We start from the raw sequence: 18897 nt of genomic DNA, 5'->3' as shown, positions 1-18897 counted from the left end.
CCTTTGTGTAAACCCTCAACGAGAAACTATCTTCCGCTCCATCCGAGTGAACTTCGAGATGCAGCAAAAATGACAAGGGAAAAGTGTAGGTGTTTCGTGGGGTTACTATGACCCTTGTCGTGTGTACAAGTATGTCTCCTGAGTGACGGGATGGGCTGCGCGCGCCTATGGCCTGTGAAATGGACTAGGTATCTGAAGCTGACCCTTGAACTCGAAGCCCTTGAAGCTGTGAACAAATGGACCGTTACACGGAGAGCCCTCAAGAGTTTCGTCAACAGCAGGGCTGAGTCTAAAATTGGTAATCGGAAGCTGTCGAAGAGCTAAATCTTGAGTACGTGTATTCCAGTTCCGAATGAACTCAAGTATTTTTTGGACCGACAATTAATATCAGCCGACTACTTATATGATTGGCAACTATACAGTAAGATATCTCGTGCTCACAGTCAAGAGGTTGGCGATAGTCAGTGGCCAAACGCTAACATGAGTTAGCACGCCGTTGCCGCAGCTTGAATATCATTAGCACCCAGACTTGCAACCTTGATCATCTAAATCTAAAACAGTAGAGGTATCCGTGTCTCCCATCCAGCGTGATATGTGTTAACTTGATCCTTGTATCACAACGAGGAGCTCTGTAGCTTAGGGGTTAAGGCAGCAGCATATGCAAGTTTGTCTAGGTATGAAAGACAGGTGTGAGTAAGCATGGGCTAGTTATCCTCCCTTCCTAGCTGCATCGAAAGCCTCCATGGATGGGCAGCCACGGATGGTAAGCATCGTCCGTGGAGGAAGCAGCGGAATTGGAGAAGGTACATTGGTCGCGAGTACCTGCTGATGAACGCACATCGCTTTTTCGCTTCCACACTTCAATGTGACGGAAAAAGATGCAGTGGCCCCAGCTCCTTGTTAGCGTCAAAAGAGAGCTGATCCTTGTCTTTGATAATGCTTCTCAATGGTTCGTTGTTCATCATCCATCTCGGTTTGCGGCTTGTGAAACTTTGCAGTGGAGTTCTTGTGCTTGTCTGATTTTTTTGTTGCTCAATTCGCTGATTGATTCGCGACTGGCTTTTGTTCAAGGTATCAGGGGATTTGCAAACAGTCAAAGCCTTGCTCCCTCGGCGGAGCAGCAGTGCATGAATGGCAAAGCTCACAATAAGACCCGAGCATGTATGAGCTGCAGGAAGTTTCCTCGCGTGCGCAAATTGATTATGACCTCAGCGGAAGTGTCCCCTTGAGGATATCCCCGGGTCACTGCCATGTTTCAACCGCAAGCAGGAGACAGGCTTTCTCGACACCTAATCGCAACCTTGTATGCACCTTATGTTACTGCCAGCGCATGGACATGAGCTGTTCGGTCTAAGAAATCAACAGTTAGCTGTCACAGTAGATTGAGCCAGCGATCGTCATAGTCATAGGTATCATACAACATAACCGCGGCTGGTTGCTGGGCACGCGGACTCACCAACCTAGATTCCCGTTCTGGTGTGATTGGTTTAGTCTGCCCCCGCAGTCGCATCTACGGATACTGTAGGCTGTCCTCCAGACGCATGTCACTGTGCCACAGTCATGACGCTGGCCATCAGAACAAAGCGTCTCTCCGTCAGTCAGAATGCCTACCTAGGCTGTGGAGGAAGCCAAGTGACACCGTCTGGGAACCGTTTCTGATGGTGACGTTCTCTTCAAGTATCAGCCACCATCATTGCCCACGGACCCTGATCAATGGCAGAAAACAAAGATGCAATCAAGGAGTGGGTCTTTGTATCGATGAAGCCACTCAAAGACTCGTCATGAACATGGGTTGTTCTTGTCTCGTCTCGTCTTGTCTTGTCATCATCAGCGCAGTGCAATCTAGCACATGGGATCATGGGGCTTCCCTGAGGTCAGAAAGCGAAAAGCCTCGTCCTGGCTGTGTGTGCATCCACGTCGGCAGATCACCCTTCCAATCTCATTCGCTCCAGATGGTGATGTGATGAAGTCGGAGTCGGAACCTCGGAGTCCATGGAGCTTGGCGAGTCTCCGACGCCGACTGAAAGGGTGCTTGCAGCAATTGATTGCGACAGCCAGTCAGTCTAATCGGAAAATTTATTGGACTTTGTTAAACAATGTGGACTTTGTCCGGAAAATTTGGTCGCTTGCGTTGGCAAGGTGCTGGCCGTTAACGTTCTCAGTCAATCGTTGCCTAGCAGCTATGCCAAGGCTGAAATGATGTACTACATGCAGTGAGTACGATCACAGAGGCATGGGCTGCCTCCGGTTCCTACACTGTGAGTGGCCATATCAAATGACTAAGACAAGTCAAGGGGAGAACAGATGCCCTGCGGCTCATTTGGCTTTATTGATCGAGGCTCAGTACGGAGCACTCGCGATTGCCACGTCGACTTGTAGGCTTGCCTGGGCTGGTAAATACTTAGGCAGGTAGGTAATCTCATCTCCCCCTCAGTTTAAAACGTGGTCGGTAAAGTTTTGGCGGTACAATACGCGGAAAGCAAGGAAGTCAGCGTTATTTGACAGGGCGAATTCTCACGCGACTTAGCCCGCCTATCAGGCTTGGCAGCGGCTTCGAAGGAAATTACGGTAATACGCCTTGATTCGGGCTGCCGCAAACCCCGTTGCTCCGCGATGTCCGGGCAGTGTGCTATGTCAGCAACTTTGTTTGTGTCGTCTTGATTGATTGGCTTCGCAGTGACAAAAGAGCTCCGTCTGAGCGTCAGAGACGAGCTGATTAGGCTTAGGCGCTGGCTCCAGTGCAATCTCCAGGCGACCCTGGTGCCATCCATGCACAACGCCCCGCTGAGGCTTGTTGACTGGCCGGTACCCCAAACCCTTGTATCGATGACTCCTCCCGCAGCATCCGGACTCATTTGAGTGAGGACGAGGAAAATCCTGCGGTGCGGGCCCCTTGAATGAAGCTAATGCCAGTGGAGTGTGATGGGGGCAGTAGCTTAGCGCCCACTGGAATCCTGCGCGATGTGCCCTGTTGAATTTATGATCTTTAGCGGACTGCGGTTGCAAAATCAGCTGTAAAGACCTTGGTTTTTCAGCGCTTCTAGTGGCCAGCTGCACTGGTACACGCCCCCTGGTGCATCATTTTGCTGCACCTCGTCATCATACTCGATCCCTCTCTCCACTTTCTTCATATTACTACTTCCATTTCCTCACCTCCATCTTGATCTTCCCTCCCTTTCTCTCTCTCCTCGATCCTCGGCTTGGTTTCGTCTTAGATTCGCACCTTGTTAAAGCATCTATCTTCCTCCGTCACGACTTCAGGTCCTAGCCTCACATCTTCTTTGTGTGTGGCGTCCTTGTCGCGTGCTGCCTCCCTTCTCTGCGACTCGACAACCATCGCTCTGGACGGCCATCCCGACGATTCCGACCATCGTTGTATGCGTGCAAGTCAAGTAAATAGGTCAACTTGGATATGAGGTAGCTTTTGGGTATTCATATTGGGTTACCGACTACGCGTTACGAATTTCTTCGAGAATTATCTTGCGCTACGCTACAAATAATCATCACACCCCCTTTCGAATCACCGTTCTGTCGATCCAAACAACTCTCTTCTCGACCTTCACCATGAACGACTTCTCCGCCACCCTTTCAGGGAAGCCCAAGCTCCAGCTACTTTGGCCCGAGCACGTTAATCTGCCATTCCTCAACACTGTTCCTCACAGGTATCGAATTGGTCGTCGACGCACTAAATCGAAATCGAGACCTGGTAATGAGGAGATCACCAGTCTCAAAACCTCTTTCAACGCCTGGGATGGTGTTCGAGATCTCCAGAAGCATCATTGGAGGACGTCGGATCTCCAATATGCTGTCGTTGGCCTCCTAATTCTCTTTTCCTTTTGGATTGCTCCTCCGGCTCCTGGTGTCAAGCTCCTGGCTATCATCGGTAGTGTTTGGATTCTGCTCATGCCTGCCACCCGTCAATTCTTTTTGCCATCAGTGACAATCTGGACGTGGCTACTGTATTTTTTTTGTAGTCGGTATGTGTTGATTTGAAAGGCCAAATTCGTCGCCTGCTAACATTCTTCAGATTCATCCCCAACGAGTACCGACCTCATATTTGGGTCCGCGTGCTACCGGCCCTCGAGAACGTCTTGTACGGTGCTAATCTGTCGAGCATTCTCTCCGCTCACCAACACTCGGTTCTTGACATTCTTGCCTGGATCCCCTACGGCCTGTGCCATTTTGGCGCTCCTGTAGTCTGCGCCCTGCTGATGTTCGTCTTCGCTGCCCCCGGTACCGCCCCTGTCTGGGCTCGCACCTTCGGCTGGATGAGTATTCTGGGCGTCACCATCCAGCTTCTCTTCCCTTGTGCGCCACCTTGGTACGAGATGGAGCATGGTCTTGAACCTGCTGCCTACGGCATGCCTGGATCTCCCGCTGGACTCGCCCGCATCGACGCCATTTTTGGCATCGACCTCTACACGACCAATTTCAGCACTGCGCCTGTTCCTTTCGGTGCTTTCCCCTCGCTCCACGCCGCGAACGCCGTTCTCGAGGCTCTTTTCATGTCTCACTGTTTCCCCCAGTTCCGAACTTACTTCATCATGTACGCTGGATGGGTCTGCTGGGCCACCATGTACCTCAGCCACCATTATGCCATTGACTTGGTGGTCGGTGGCTTGATTGCCTCTTGCTTTTTCTACGCAGCAAAGGCCCGATGGTTACCCCGACGACAGGAGGGAAAGATCACGCGATGGGAATACGAGTACGTGGAGTACGGCGACCGCAACGCCATTTCTGACGAGGAGTATGGCGAGTACTTCGGTATGGGTCTGCTTGGACGCCCTCGCGCCGACTCCAGCGATGGCTGGACTGTTGCCAGCTCCAGCTGCAGTTCTAGTAGCGGAACCCTAAGCCCTACTCTCTCCGAAGAAGCCCTTCCCGGAATGCTCATGGATATGGACAACAATGGACAGCTCTGGGACGGCAACGCTCCTGCTCGAGATGTGGAGTTGAGTGAAGTTGTGGTGGTGCGGTAATTGGCACGACTGACTAATAATACGGCTACCCTCGGACACTCTCATCCCAGACCGGGGAAACGAAGCGACTTGTTGGGAATTTTACGAATTTAATGCCCCGAACCCTTTTTAATCTTCGACCTTATATTTTTTTTTTTGATAACCTCTTTGGCATTCATCGGCACAGCGAAATGGCGCAACACGGTGCTTTACCACGGCAGATACTGGATTCTGACGCAGGGCCGTCAGGGCCAGACGGCAAACGGTAATAATGGGTTCAAGGGGCTGATGCGTCCCATTTTAATGTATACCCTGCGGAAGGACAAAACCGGAACTGAATAGAGTAATGTATACAACCAGAGGAAGTTTAATTCGTGTATGGACATGATACGACGCCATGTCATGCATCGTTACGCTCGCTAGAGAGCCTGGACGACGACTCGAGAAGGACATTGCTTTATGATAAAAGCACCCCCTACTCATGAGGAGGAGGAGATATGAAGGACGACTGGCTCACAGCCGAATCCTGGATGATCCTGGAGAGCAAAAACCAGGCGGCGCAAGGAGGTGGGCTGACTTTGGTCAAAAGGAAAAGGAATACCAAAGATACCATTCGCTAGATATTAGCAGCTAGAAGAATTGACAGCACGTTCCTGTCACATCATGTTCTCAGATTGAAAGTCCCTGTAAATCTTGATGATACCCACTGAGTACCAATGTGCAGCTTGACGTCCATGGTTCAAGTGCCGTTGTAGGTGGCACGCGATCAGGTGGGCCCGTTTATGATATCCAAATATCAACATGTCGATCTTCATCTAGCTCAAGAAATTCCTCCCACTTCTGTTCAGCGGCATCAGGAACGCCAAGTCTGCACGGCACTCTTGACCTCTTGGCATACACAAGTGCTGTTTCTTCTAATTCGCTTTGTCATGGTTTAAGAAGTATCAGTGTCAATTCGTCGGTCCGGTCTTCTAGGTTGTACGCAAGTATCAGTAGTCTAAGTCGTACAATGTGATTTGAAACTCTCGGTCTCTGCTCAACTTCCAAGCGAGAGAATTTCCAACTCTGACCTAATCCATTCATGCCTTTGAGAACAGTATTTGATACAAGGCGCTCTCCACATTTGTCAGTAAAAGGCACTCTGGCACAACAAATATCAGGGTCACACGATATTAAATAACCCTATTCCGCCTAATACCTGCTACTGTGAACACGCGAGAGTCACTGAGGGTATATTATACTCGATGCCGAGTGGATCACAGGGGTTACAGGCCGTAAGCCCATCTCTCAGAAACTCATCTTCCCCAAAAGAACACAAGCAGTGATAATGGCTAGAGGAAGCATAGACGTCAAAGTGACCGAGGATCTGTTTAATGCGAACCTGTGATTTGTGTCTGACATGGGCTTCGAAGTCACCGGTCTCTAGAGCAAAGCACCTGGAAAAGGAGAATTCGCAAAAAGGTGTTGCAAATACCAAGATCATGCTTGAGATAGAAAGGGAAAATGTATGGAAAATAGGATATACTGATTCTTCCTCCCAGTCGTTGCAAACGGCGTGCCTGCGGTCCGTTGTTGAAAATACATGTACCCAAATCGCTGTTGGTCCTCGCTCCCCTCCTCATTGCACATGCGTATGTCCTTGTTCGCCCGCTTCATAACGTAAATGCCGGGTTACAAAATGTCCTCCTCATAACGTTGAACCATCATTCTTCTAGCATGTTTTCGTCTCACCATAGGTGGCTTTCCTTTGATATATCCCCTTCGCAGATTTCTAAATAACTCAGACACATCGTCACCATTCTGGTTCTACCTCTTTGGCGCAGGCGCACTCCAAAGTCCCTTGGATGTCTCGATGACCCTATTTCCGCTGTTTCCAGGCTGCAATGAAGAGGGGACATTGGATGCTGATGTGTTGCCCATAACGACGTCCGTCTCTGTCTGGGTTCCATATCCACTATCCTTAGGTTGGTTGCTGCCCATTGAGATGGCACTATCTCCCTTCTTGTTGGTAGGCGGCTGCTGTCGCGCAGCGCCACGGCTGGGTTCCTTTGAACGAGCTCCATCCATCATCCCACTTTGAGCCTCACGCAGCTTATTGATAGCACGAACAGTATCAATGGCTGCATGTAGAGTCCGGCGAGCGTTGAAGTTCTTCTTGATATTAGGCAGAAGGTTCTGGCTCTCTCCCTCGGCATTGATAAAGCCGGCGACGAATGGATGCTGGAGAGCCTCATGGGCAGTGATACGCTTAGTAGAATCGATAGTCAGGCAGCGCTGGATGAAGTCCTTGGCGTGGCTGGAAACGCCGCGCCAGTATTCAATAGGTGTGAAACTATAATCTGCGTTGAGAATGGCCTGCATCTCCTCAAAGTCAGAGTCGCGATCGAAAGGGGTATAACCGCAAAGCAAGAAGTAGGTGATGACCCCGAGAGCCCAGAGATCTACAGGCTTGCCATGACCTGTCTTCTTGAAAATCTCGGGAGCCATGTATCCGGGAGTACCACAGGTCGTAGTCAGAACGTGGAACTGTTCCTCATCCATAATTCGTGAAAGTCCAAAGTCTGCAATAAGCAAGTCTGCGTTGTCCTCGGGGGTTCGGAAGAGTAGATTTTCAGGCTTCAAGTCGCGATGGACGATACCATGGTCATGGAGGTAAGCGACAGCTGACAATGTGGCGCGAACCAAATCGGCAGCATCTGACTCAAAATAGGATCCTTTTCGGCAGATCCGATCGAAAAGCTCACCTCCTAGTGCAAGATCGGTGACGAGGTACAGATTGTTCATGGTCTCGAAATAGTCGACAAGAGTAAGGATATTTTGGTGGCCCATGGAGACCTTCTTGAGCACGGCGATTTCGTTGCGAACCTATCATTGCGCATGGCGTATTAGAAAAGGAAAACGGAACTGGAGTACCAGAGCACAATAAAGCAATCCTCACCATGTGTTCGCGACCAGCCATGAGCCGCTTGTTGATGACCTTGGCAGCATAGTAACGACCAGTGTCTATGTGGACACATTCTTTGACGACGGAGTATGAGCCAGCTCCCAGTGTCTTGCCAACCTTGTATCTACAAGGCTGGACTTGAGGCTGTTGGCGGGCTGCAGAGTCCATTGTGAGAATATGGCGTAGGAGTTGGGAGAAGTCGAGGCGGAGAGGTGATAAGAAGATCGCGATGCCCCGCAGAGCGTACAGGTGCGAAATAGAGGGGGGTTGACTGTCTCGCGGCGTCTGGGTGAAGTATGAAATATAATAGAACTGTCTGGTTCGGAGAATCGGGTGCCTGTTGTTGAAGGGAGAAACACAGAAATCGAGAACAACTGAGCTGAAGAGAGTAGATATCAGCAGTCGAGATGGCGATGCTGATGGGCTGAAGTGAAGGGGTTCGGTTGGGTTGGTCAGAAGGGTCGGGGCTAAAGAGGTGGTGGTGGTGGGTGGGGTTGTGTCAGACAAAGTCTAGCTGAAATATGGACGGGATGGGTGAGAGAATGACAATGGACAATAAATGCTCAAGGCGTTTTCGTTCTGGACCCTTAATGATAGGTACGAGAAGAATTGGTGCCCAGCCGTGATTACAAGTATGAATGCCAGGCCATCAAGTGCCTATCCGTATCCCTTCTCAGTGGTGAGCTGCCTCATATTCACAGGGCTAGGTACCGTGCATAAAAGGAGGTAGGGCAGTCAACGACCCTTCCCTATCAATGGTGCGGAGTGACAATGACGATATTTCGCCTTTGAACACATCATAATTGGGGTTTCTATTCCGTGAGCTCACTGATGCTCTGTTCTTGTAGTGTCTCTTTTTAGTCGCTCTACTGACACCGAGGCGCAGTAGTCACCTACCTACCGAGAAACCTTGGATCATCTGCCGCAATTGTTCGCTTTCTAACTAAAACAAACAGTGACAGCTTCCTTTCTTTTAACTTGCGTGTACAATTTTGGCTTTTCCCATCTAAACTTCGGTACTGTTTGGTAGCCTCGAGGAAGACCAGTATGTTTCTTTTGAGTATTAAGTGTCCAGAATTATACCGAGGGCCGTACTCAATCTACATACCTCTTCGCAAGCTAGGTAAAGATAAAGATATATATCTATATCGCCATCATTTCAATACTGCAGACTTTGTCTCGCTTTGCTTGACTAATGTTTGCTCAATCAGAAGGCCCTCTCCGTGATTGTTTCTTTGCGCTGGTAAACTTCTTCTGTTTTATCCTTGTTTCGTGGAATCTTCTGCCACTAATTGATGTTAGCAATTGTTTTTTATTTTTTTATTTTTTTATTTTTTTATTTTTTTATAACAAAGAAAGCAACTGACATCTCCTCATGTTTCTTTTTCTTTTCTGCGCTTGTTTCAGCAGGTATCACATCTTTGTAGATGCTTGTTATCTCCTCAATCAGCTTTCTTCTGTTATCTTCTGCATTCGCATCCCGTGATCGTGAATCTTGCGCTTGGAAAGTCAAAGAGTCATTGGTTGCTGTGTAGTACCTGGACTTGCGAATACCAGGATGTAATGACTTGGGGAGTACAGACAATAATTGTCCTAGTGGATATGCTGTAATTGCTTTTGTTTCGGTCCTTTCACCTGTGAGTGCTAACGACTTGCTTGGATGTAATTACGTGTGTACTTATTGACATGTTGACCTCCTGGTCCACTCGAGCGGGCGTATGTGGTATTTCCTTTCGGTAGTTGCGTTGAGCTGAAAGATTCAAACCACGAGCGAGCTTCAGAAAGAGCCTCTTGATCGAGCCCGGTGTCGAAAGCCTGGTATCTCTTGAACCGAGGCGCAAATGGACGGCTTGTCAGATATGCTGGAACAATTCTCAGACGCGGCGCCAGAGCAAAGTGTCGCTGAAGCATGGTGAAGTGTAACAATCGAACGGTCTGTATATTACATCTGACAGGCCGAGATAAAGAATAGAAGAATAATCCGGTCTGAAAATTCTTCTGAGTTCAATGTCTCATATAACACCTGAAGTTTGGGTCTCTCAAACTCTTGGCTTTCGCCTGATGCTTGTCTGTGGCTGAGATCTTGGTTGTGAGCCAAACACAAATGGTTTGTTGACCGCCTTGCCAATTCTGGACTAGCCTGTCGTTAGCTGCGGTTCACGCCTGCGCCCGATCAGCCTCAATTGGGACCCCGAAACCCAGCCTTTCACCTGTCTCGGTCTCTGACTTGCCCTGCTAGGCCTGGCCTTACCTTACCTTACTTAACCTAATCGACCTACCTAGGTACCTACCTCACCTTTTCAACCTTCATCTGCTCATTTCCCTCAACACATCGTCGACTTCACTCGTGCCGCCATCTTCAATGCTCTTGGTGTCGCGACTACCTAGATCTTTTCTTTACCTAGTCCATCTTCATCTGCTCTCACGTGCCCGTGTCTGAGCCCCAGTCTTCTGGAGAACTCAACTCATTTGGCGCGATTAGCCAAGCTCCGACGTCGCAAAACCCTCTACCCGACTGTCTCCCCTGTCAAAAAAGCTGGTCGAGTCGTCTGTATTTCTAGTGACCACCACCTGGTGAGAGTGCCGATTCTCTTGTGGCTTTTTATCCCGCGTCCATTTGGTCTACAAGTCGACCTTTTCGTATTTCGTCTGGAGGTGCTTTGACCGCCACTCCGTCTATTCCATCACGCTTCCAGCTTCCGTCTTGCGCCAGGCCATCGCCTGGCGGCACTTCTCACTGACCAAGGAGCCAAGCTCATTTGTTCGATCTTCAGTTGCACCATCTCTTGGTTCGCATTGTTTGTACGACCCGCCCTGCTTCAGAAGGTCGTCCCAGATACTGCACACCAATCTTCAATCCCAGCCTTAATTAAATGACAGAACCCGAGGCAGAGCTTCAGGCGACTGCCAACCTCTCCCCGGTCTCCCCATCACCTGTTCATTCCGCCACCTCGTTGGCGGTCCCTGTGCTTCAAGAGACCGTCGAGACTATCGACGCCATGGTTGCTGCCGCTGCCGCTGCCGCTGCCGACGCCAATGGCTCTATCAACAAGGCCCCTAATCTTGAGCCCATATCAGAGGCTGGTGGTGATGACGATATCGTAGATGACGACAGCCTCAACGACCCTTATGGTGAAGACGACACAGACGTGGCCGCCCAGCAAGTGCCGCAGCCTCAGGTTGAGCCAGAACTTCCCGACAGCAATGACGATTACGCAAAAACTTTTGATTCACCAATTGGGACGGAGGAGGGTGAAGACGGAGTCGTCGAACCACAAGATGTATCATCGCTGCCACGAGAATCCAACGAAATTTCTCTTTCATCCGATCATTTGACAAATCGCACATCTCAAGTCTCCCATGTCGTTCATGAATCATCCTTGTCGGCCCAGCCAGGCCAATCTGCGACATCAACTACTTCCAATGCTTCCTCCGAAGCTCAAGCTGCTGGCGTCGCGAATACCTTTACGTCGCAGCCATCCAACCAGCAAACGTCGTCTCCAAGCACGACTAAGCCGGGCGCCAGTAACGCTGCCAGTCCTTCAGCTGATATTCAACGCCTGGTTGCTGATCTCACAGCGCCTTCCAACCCCAACACACATTATGCTCCGTCCGTCTTAGGTGAACATTCTCTCGAGTCTGCTATTCCGTCTTCAGCCTTCTCGTCGTCAGCTTCTCTTCCACCGAGGCCTCCGCTATCACAGGCAATTCCTCAGACCTATGCCTCGCAGCACCACCCACCTAGCATCAATGCCAGTATTCCCTCGAACCTAGCTGCGCCCCCCACGCCCGGGCGGCCATCCACTTATGTGGCAACCGGCGCACCTGCTGCAGTCCCTGATGCTCTGGGTGAATTTCCGGTTCCGCTTGGCTCCGGTCTCCAGGCGCCTGTTGCCATCACTTCTATGAACGCTCCTCCATACCCGCCCAAACCTACTCTCTATAATACTGATCAAGCCCAAGATTCCGAATATGAGCGCCAATGGAACCAATTCTTAGCCGACGAAAACCAATATATAGCTGAGGCCAAATGGGACCGTTTCCCAGAGGGTTCACGGATTTTTATTGGTACACGATCCGCGTCCGGCGCGTCCAAAAATGGCGCTCACATATTCGCTACAGGTAATCTCTCGAGCGATAAGGTGTCAAAACAGGATGTCTTCGATCTATTTCATCGGTTCGGAAGGATTGCCCAAATCTCACTCAAATCTGCGTACGGCTTCGTCCAGTACCATTCTATCGAGGAAGGACAGAGAGCGATGGATAATCTGCAAGGCATCGAAATAAAGGGTCGTAGAATCCGTAAGTAATGCTTATTGGTCTTTACATATTGTGATTCTAACACTGTCAAGATCTAGAAGTATCGCGTGCCCAGGACAAGTCGAAAAAGGACAAGACTCGAAGCCCAGACAGGAACAAAACCCGCGACAGTGGTCGCCGAAATGAACGGCAAGGCCACCAAACCCGGGATGATTATCGATCTAGTCGCGGTCATTCTCCTCATCGCAACGAGTACGGAAGAGAGGAGTCGTATGGTCGAGATCGAGGCTTTTATGACAGCAGCAGGGGACGTGCACGATCTCGGTCCCCGGGCTACGGTCGCAACGGCAAGGACAACAATTATCGGCGAAGAAGCCCGAGCCCTTATGGGCGACCCCGACATGAGGCTGAGCTTGATCTCCCACGGAGGTATGGCGCTGATGTCCCTGACGTACAGGTCATCCTTCAGCCAGACGTAAATCGCGACTTTGTCAACTGGGTGGAGCAAGCTTTCAAGTCCCAAGGTCTTAGGTCTGAGGTTATGTTCCTGCATCCTAGGATACCCAAGGACATGGTAGTACAGCGGCAAGCGGCCGAAGGTGTCCATGCCGTTGTCGATCTCGATATTCGAGCGCAAAGCTCAGGCAAGATTCCGGTACAGGCCTTTGATCGCTCCGCCGGCTCCAACAATGTTCGATATGATCAGTACGAAAACCTGGACCCCACAACTGCAGCCAAGGTTATCCTTCAAGCCAAGGCATCAGGAGGTCCTCCTAACTATGGTCAAACATACCGAGGAAATGGCTATGGCAGTGCTCCTTATGGAGGCCAGCCTCCGTATCAAGCGCCTGCGGCCAGTTACCCTGGCCCTCCGCCTCCCGCACATTACGGTCAACAGCAGTCTCCTCCAGTCAACGTCGCTGACATTGCGACCATGATGGGTCAGCTCGACCCTGCGTCCCTTCAGCATTTGCTCGCACAGGTTCAAGGGGGCGCCCAAAACCCAGCGCCTGCTCAAGGTGGCACGAGTGCAGCAGCCGCTGGAGCACCTCAACCTGACATCCAGGCACTACTTGGAAGTCTGGGTGGGAATGGCGCGGTGCCGCAACATCAACAACAGCAGCACCCTTCAGGCCCATATGGAGCTTCCTACGGGCATATGCCACAGCCACCGTCGAACGGAGATGCAGCGGTTCAAGTTCAGAACATCATGGCGCAGCTGGCTAGATACCGGCAGTGAGACTGAACGACAATCTGTGAGCTCTCGATGGAGATGAGATATTGAGTGTGACTGATGGCACCCTCTTATGATACCACCAAGGTTACGGTTTCTTTTAGACGCTGGAATTTCTGATATTTTCTTGTTCTTGTTTATTCATATTCTAGATTTCATGTCGTCTTAACGGCATCCCTACTTGGGGTTAGACAACGGAGTGTGGTGCGTTATTAGTAAGGATCGGAAGATGGGTGAGGCGTTGATGGACGAAATTCTTGATGGCTATTACGGTGGCTTAGCAAGGAGGAGAGTGCACCTCGCACGAGCATAGAATATGATAGTATGGCCTATAATGACGGCGGTGTTGTATTGGTGTGCGTTCTATACCGAATTGCTCTGGGATGAGGTATGGCTGGTGTTTTGAACCTAAGATACCCAATGTGGTCTTTAGATATTCATAGTGCGCTCACTATTGGAGCAGCTTCCTATTTTTTTCGAGTTTCCCTGTAATGCCAGGTTTGTGGGAGCATGACTGACCTCTTGAACCAGGCCCCAGCGGTAGAAGGTTTTCTCCATGAGGCATAACCGTCTCTACAACTTTATACACGCCACAATGCCTTTATACCAACCACCGTCAAGACGGCCCAGGGGTCGCGGAGCAGCTAACTCTAGCTCGACATGGCAATCTAAGTTGGGTTGTGGAAGTTATGGAGATTCGCAAGGCTTACAACCAAGCCGCTGCTGTTTTAGGTGATCTATTTGCAAACACATGACTCTCAACCAACATACTTCAGGCTGAAAAGGAACAGCCATGGCGTTCATCATACATTGTATTTCCCCCTACCATCCAAAACTTTCATTGTGCCACCAGACTTTGCGTCCTTTCATCACCCACGGCGTCACACTCTTGCGTAGGTCTCGGCTCATCTCAACAGGACCGCAGACCAGAATAGCCACACTATCCTGCTGGGCCTTTTGGAACGTATCGTCAACAATCCTTTGTAGATCAGGCCTTTTGCTGTTTCGAATGACAGGACGAGTGCTCTGTTGAGATAAATTGTTCATTTCAACGCCAGCTGCGTTGTCGTTGTCATTGGCAACACCCATGTCTCCTGTGAGGAAGAGCTGCACTTGATCATCGTCGAGAAGAGACTTGCCAGTGGGAGTTGAGGCGGCCCAGGTTGCGTCGCCGGCACTTCGAATGGCCCAAACGAGCTGGACATTTGTGGTAGAGTTCTCAGCTAGAGCAGCGTGATAGAGTGGTACAGCAAAGGTTGCCCCCACACCACCGGCCACAATGAGTATACGATTGATACCTGAATTGATGAGGTCGTTGAATGTCTTTCCAATGGCACCATAAGGACCCTCAATATTGAGTTCAACCTTCTCAGCCGACCCTCCAGCGTTGGTACTCGAGGATAGATGGTGCAGACGGTTCGTCATGGGGCCATTTCTTGTGCGTGCGACAAATGTCAACTCACCCGTCTCCTGGTTGGTAGATGCCACAGTGAAGGGATTGTAAAGAAACTCAAAGACGAGATAAGGAGCCGAGAATTGCCCAATTCCTGGTCGGGAAGCCGCAGGGACGTTAAGATAGATGTGAGATCCTGGGCGAGCGGTGTACTTGGCAATCTTTGGCGCTGGAAGCTTGGCAGAGACTTTGACGAGACTTGTGCCAGGGATAGCTTCGATAATAGCGGGAGCCGTGATTGTGGTCATCTTTCGTGCTGCAAGGTCAAGAACGAAGACACCAACGGCCTCGGCAATATAGAATCGCGAGGACGGTGCATGATAGTAGATTAATGGGGGGATAGCAAAGGCTCCCAAGAGGTGAACGATGAAGAAGAGTCGGTATGAATCCTGACGAACGCGAGCCATTGCCGTACCGTTAAGCACATGGAGAACAGTGAAGCCAGCAACGCCTGCAAATACAACCGGGGCGAAGAAGCGTTTGAACCATATTCCAGACTCTATGAAGAAGACGTTGTATAAGATGGCATGAAGTATGAGCAGGGAGTAGATAATGCGACCAAGCACACGATGATATCGATTGAGATGTTCGTGAGATGAGTGAAGCAGGTATGCGTAAGGGTTGAGCGCTTTGAGAGCCAGGAGATACTGAATAGGCATCTGAGATGTTGCAACGATGCCCACTCGCTTTGTGAGATGAAGATAGTCTGTACTGTCAGCAACAAGCTCATATGAATCAGAGACGGACTTTACATACCCTTTCCTGTGCCACGAACGCTCAAGACTAACAACCAAACTGTCCAAGCAGTACCCAAAACCCATTCATCACGTTGTCCCCAATGACTTCCCATGAATACCACGTCCTCACCCAGCCACCACTTCACAATAGGCCCTTTCTCCATAACTCTAGAGATCCATCGTTGTCGATTCGCTTTGACGCCTGGTGAACCTGGAACTTGAAGATACCCGCTGTTGCGGCCCTTGCGCACACGATTGATGAATCGAACGACGAGAAATAATAGCGCCGGTACAAAGGCAGAGAGATGTGCTATATATGCGTAGTAATCGAGGCTCAGACGACGTTGGTGCTTCTCCTCATCGGTTAGAGTGAGGAACTCATATGGCCAGCCCATCATGAGTTATGTTGCCTTTGGCCAGAATTGGAGGAAGAGCTCGCACGGCTTTTGATGAGAGGAACCAGCACTATACAAGTCAATTGGATGAGATATGGCTACATTCGTGTATTTATTAGGTCCTCGTTGATGAATATAGCTCAGGGGGATAAGATACGTGAATTCATGATTGGTTTGGTCAACAACCTCCAGGGAGGACAGCATGCAAATTGCATCGACCTCATTGGTCAGCACCTTAGGCACTCCGATCTACAACCTACCCTGCATGATGGCTACTATAGGTAGGGGCTTTGAAAGCAAGCAACAAAGGTACGATTGGTAGATTGATTCAAATCTGGATACTTTTGCAGCGTAAGCATCGAAATACGAGAATTTGACTTGAGTTGTTGATTTCCACATGATGATAGATGATCATGATACTCTAATCTTGATATTCATGATTAAGTAACTTGAACCAAACATTCCTCGTGCATACCAGTCCATCCCACGACATCCTAATCAGGATTTGGACGGACCAGACTGCGAAGGAAAGCCCAGAAAACCATCATAACACCAGAGCTCCACTAGCAATGCCAATCGTCAAACTCTTTATCTATCAAAACCGTTGCTGGCGACTCTGCGTCCACGGTCAGTCATTGTCTCCAACAAGGTGGGCTCGAATTAAACCGTACAAGGCACATTACAACCCTCCCATATCACAATGGCTGTATGTTACTCTAGAAAATAAGGCAGAATTTAGCTCTTCGCATCGTCATGATCAGGTTCGAACTTGGTCTCGCCAAGCATGGGGCCGGGTGACGATGTCATGGCAGTCTGTGTAGCCGGCTGAGGCTGGCTTTGCACTGTTGGACCTGTCGGTCGGTTTGCCTGGGCTGGTTTCTGCGCTGGCTGATTGCTTGTAGCGGCGTGTAGTCTCTGATCTAGCGCCCTGAGGGCAATGGCTCTTCTCCTCTCGGCCTCTGCGCGAGCGCCTCCAGGGGCAGTCCGATGGATCCGGCTGTCGTTCCGAGAGGCATCTGCCGGTGTGAAAGGCGTACACAACCTCATGGCAACCATCACCAGGAAGATCTGATCAGCGATGGCAGCGACGAATGGCTTCACCGGACCGGGGAAGAACTCGGCAAACGCAAACGTCTCGCTCGCATCACCGCGGAGGGAGGCTTCCTGTGCCGAGTCGAGGTCGGGGAATACAGTCTTGTAGAATCGGAGATAGGTCCAGCTGGTCAGGAATCCAAAGATGGCAAGCCACAAAGCAGCTCTGGTAAGGAGAGGCGTAAGAGAGAGAAGGAAAACGGCGCCGATGTAGATGAGAGGAAACCGAGGAACTCGGAGAGATATGACGCCGCGGAAGAGGGTTACGGTATGCGCTGGGACGAGTTGGCTGAAAGCGACGAGGAAAGCAATCTGAACGGGAATAGTCCCAGCAATGACAGTCAGGCTATACAGCTATGTCAGTTTCTCTTCATTTGACACTTTGAGCGCAATATAATACATACGTCCAGCTCTCATTACGTGTAAGCGTGAAGCAAAGCACCATAACGCAGAGTGTCAGGAAGTTTGGAACCAGCGATACAATAGCGACAAACTTGGCCAGCTCGGCCGATGACCATGCCCTCTCAAGATACCGTCCCCCGTGGTATATCGTTACGGCAGCAATACCGAGCGTAAACACATTGCTCTCGACAAAAGTTGATGTTATGAACGTCCAGGGATAGATAATAGACAACTGCGGCACCAGAGTCAAGTAGGGAATGACGATGTTTGCGTTGGCAGTCCATTGCCTATACCTTATGGCAGCACTGAGGATAGACTGGCCTAGGAGAGCAATGAGAAGGATACGTGTAACCGGCGGAATATTTATTCGAGGCGGCATCGTGACTTGATTATGTAGGTTTCAGGTTCGGATCGGCTCTTATTCCAAACTCGTTGAGGCTATCACAGGTTGGATATGTTGGGCCGTTGGCGCGATATATCGGCAATATTAAATGGCGATTCGTCAAACAATCTGATACTTGATAGTGATTCTTTTTGCGCTGTAGCTATTGTCGTAATCGGAAGCTTTTGTTGTCGGCGCTGGCCTTTACAAGGTCTTTATTCTCTTGAATCCCCTTTGATGCCACGAGAATTGAACTGTCCTCTGTAAACTTATCCCTGCCGCCCTGTTGCCAGCCTCACCACTTTAGGGGACCACAGCCTCTTGTGGCGCACAGCTCATTCGGCAGCCTAAGGCAGCCACAACTTGCAATTACACCGCCCGCCCATGCAATGTGAACAGGTCCCCCCTGCACATTGAGCGCCTGATCAGTTAATTTTGATGAGGCCTCTTTCTCCTCATTTACGTATGATCCGTGAGCCTAAAGCGATACTTCAACTATTTTGCGGACCAACAGTTCAAGTATTGACGTCTATATGTATTATTGACTTTGTTAGAGAAACTCAATCAAACTCGACGCGCTTTGAGATCTTCACGAACGCTGGTGCTACGAACCACAAGGTTTCAAGATCTGACGGTGGGGACTTTCGTGATGCGGCTACGTTCAAGACATTGCTGCGCCAAATCTACTGTATATGAAACAGCTCCATCACTTCCAAGTTCACCGATTTATGCAAGCCCTATACCAGATCCTATCATCCACAGAAAATCATCAGCTCAGTCCGCTCGGGACAAACTAAATATCTAGACATTTAGCGGAGGGACTTTGATTTGAGACTTTTGTCAGCAAGGAAGACCATTAGGATTGACGTCCTTGATCCGCTAGTGCCCACATCTTTAGCGATAAAGCCACGGTTAGAGTTTGAGATTGAGATTCTGCTGAAAACTTCATCTGTTTCACCTGTTAGCGTTGCATATTCAAGGCCACGCTGAACTCAATAACCCTTGTCTCCGGGAATATCTCTCAATGTTTAGATGCATGG

The 18897-nt window shown here is 49.9% G+C and overlaps 6 protein-coding genes across 6 annotated transcripts; 2 read left to right on the top strand and 4 right to left on the bottom strand.

Moving 5' to 3' along the window:
* Positions 1–3564: 3564 nt before the first annotated feature.
* On the top strand, positions 3565–4979 carry FPRO_01301 (putative aureobasidin-resistance protein; the record flags this gene model as incomplete). Its single annotated transcript, XM_031232994.1, has 2 exons — positions 3565–3977; positions 4028–4979. The coding sequence occupies 2 exons, from the start codon at positions 3565–3567 to the stop codon at positions 4977–4979; spliced, it is 1365 nt and encodes a 454-aa protein (XP_031075172.1).
* A 1785-nt stretch (positions 4980–6764) lies between these two features.
* Positions 6765–8070, bottom strand: FPRO_01302 (putative calmodulin-dependent protein kinase; the record flags this gene model as incomplete). Its single annotated transcript, XM_031232983.1, has 2 exons — positions 6765–7823; positions 7897–8070. 2 exons carry the CDS (start codon positions 8068–8070, stop codon positions 6765–6767), a joined length of 1233 nt encoding a protein of 410 aa, XP_031075171.1.
* A 1035-nt stretch (positions 8071–9105) lies between these two features.
* On the bottom strand, positions 9106–9813 carry FPRO_01303 (uncharacterized protein; the record flags this gene model as incomplete). Its single annotated transcript, XM_031232972.1, has 3 exons — positions 9106–9190; positions 9270–9530; positions 9581–9813. 3 exons carry the CDS (start codon positions 9811–9813, stop codon positions 9106–9108), a joined length of 579 nt encoding a protein of 192 aa, XP_031075170.1.
* Positions 9814–10775: 962 nt separating this feature from the next.
* Positions 10776–13402, top strand: FPRO_01304 (uncharacterized protein; the record flags this gene model as incomplete). Its single annotated transcript, XM_031232961.1, has 2 exons — positions 10776–12204; positions 12255–13402. 2 exons carry the CDS (start codon positions 10776–10778, stop codon positions 13400–13402), a joined length of 2577 nt encoding a protein of 858 aa, XP_031075169.1.
* An 816-nt stretch (positions 13403–14218) lies between these two features.
* On the bottom strand, positions 14219–15981 carry FPRO_01305 (uncharacterized protein; the record flags this gene model as incomplete). Its single annotated transcript, XM_031232950.1, has 2 exons — positions 14219–15555; positions 15606–15981. 2 exons carry the CDS (start codon positions 15979–15981, stop codon positions 14219–14221), a joined length of 1713 nt encoding a protein of 570 aa, XP_031075168.1.
* Positions 15982–16716: 735 nt separating this feature from the next.
* On the bottom strand, positions 16717–17854 carry FPRO_01306 (uncharacterized protein; the record flags this gene model as incomplete). Its single annotated transcript, XM_031232939.1, has 2 exons — positions 16717–17419; positions 17478–17854. The coding sequence occupies 2 exons, from the start codon at positions 17852–17854 to the stop codon at positions 16717–16719; spliced, it is 1080 nt and encodes a 359-aa protein (XP_031075167.1).
* Between the last annotated feature and the right edge of the window lie 1043 nt (positions 17855–18897).

This window comes from Fusarium proliferatum (assembly GCF_900067095.1).
Source record: "Fusarium proliferatum ET1 genome assembly, contig: FPRO_scaffold001, whole genome shotgun sequence".
In the NCBI taxonomy this organism is placed as follows: domain Eukaryota; kingdom Fungi; phylum Ascomycota; class Sordariomycetes; order Hypocreales; family Nectriaceae; genus Fusarium; species Fusarium proliferatum.
Note: the sequence above shows the minus strand (reverse complement) of the source record. Positions and strands in the feature narration are given on the sequence as shown.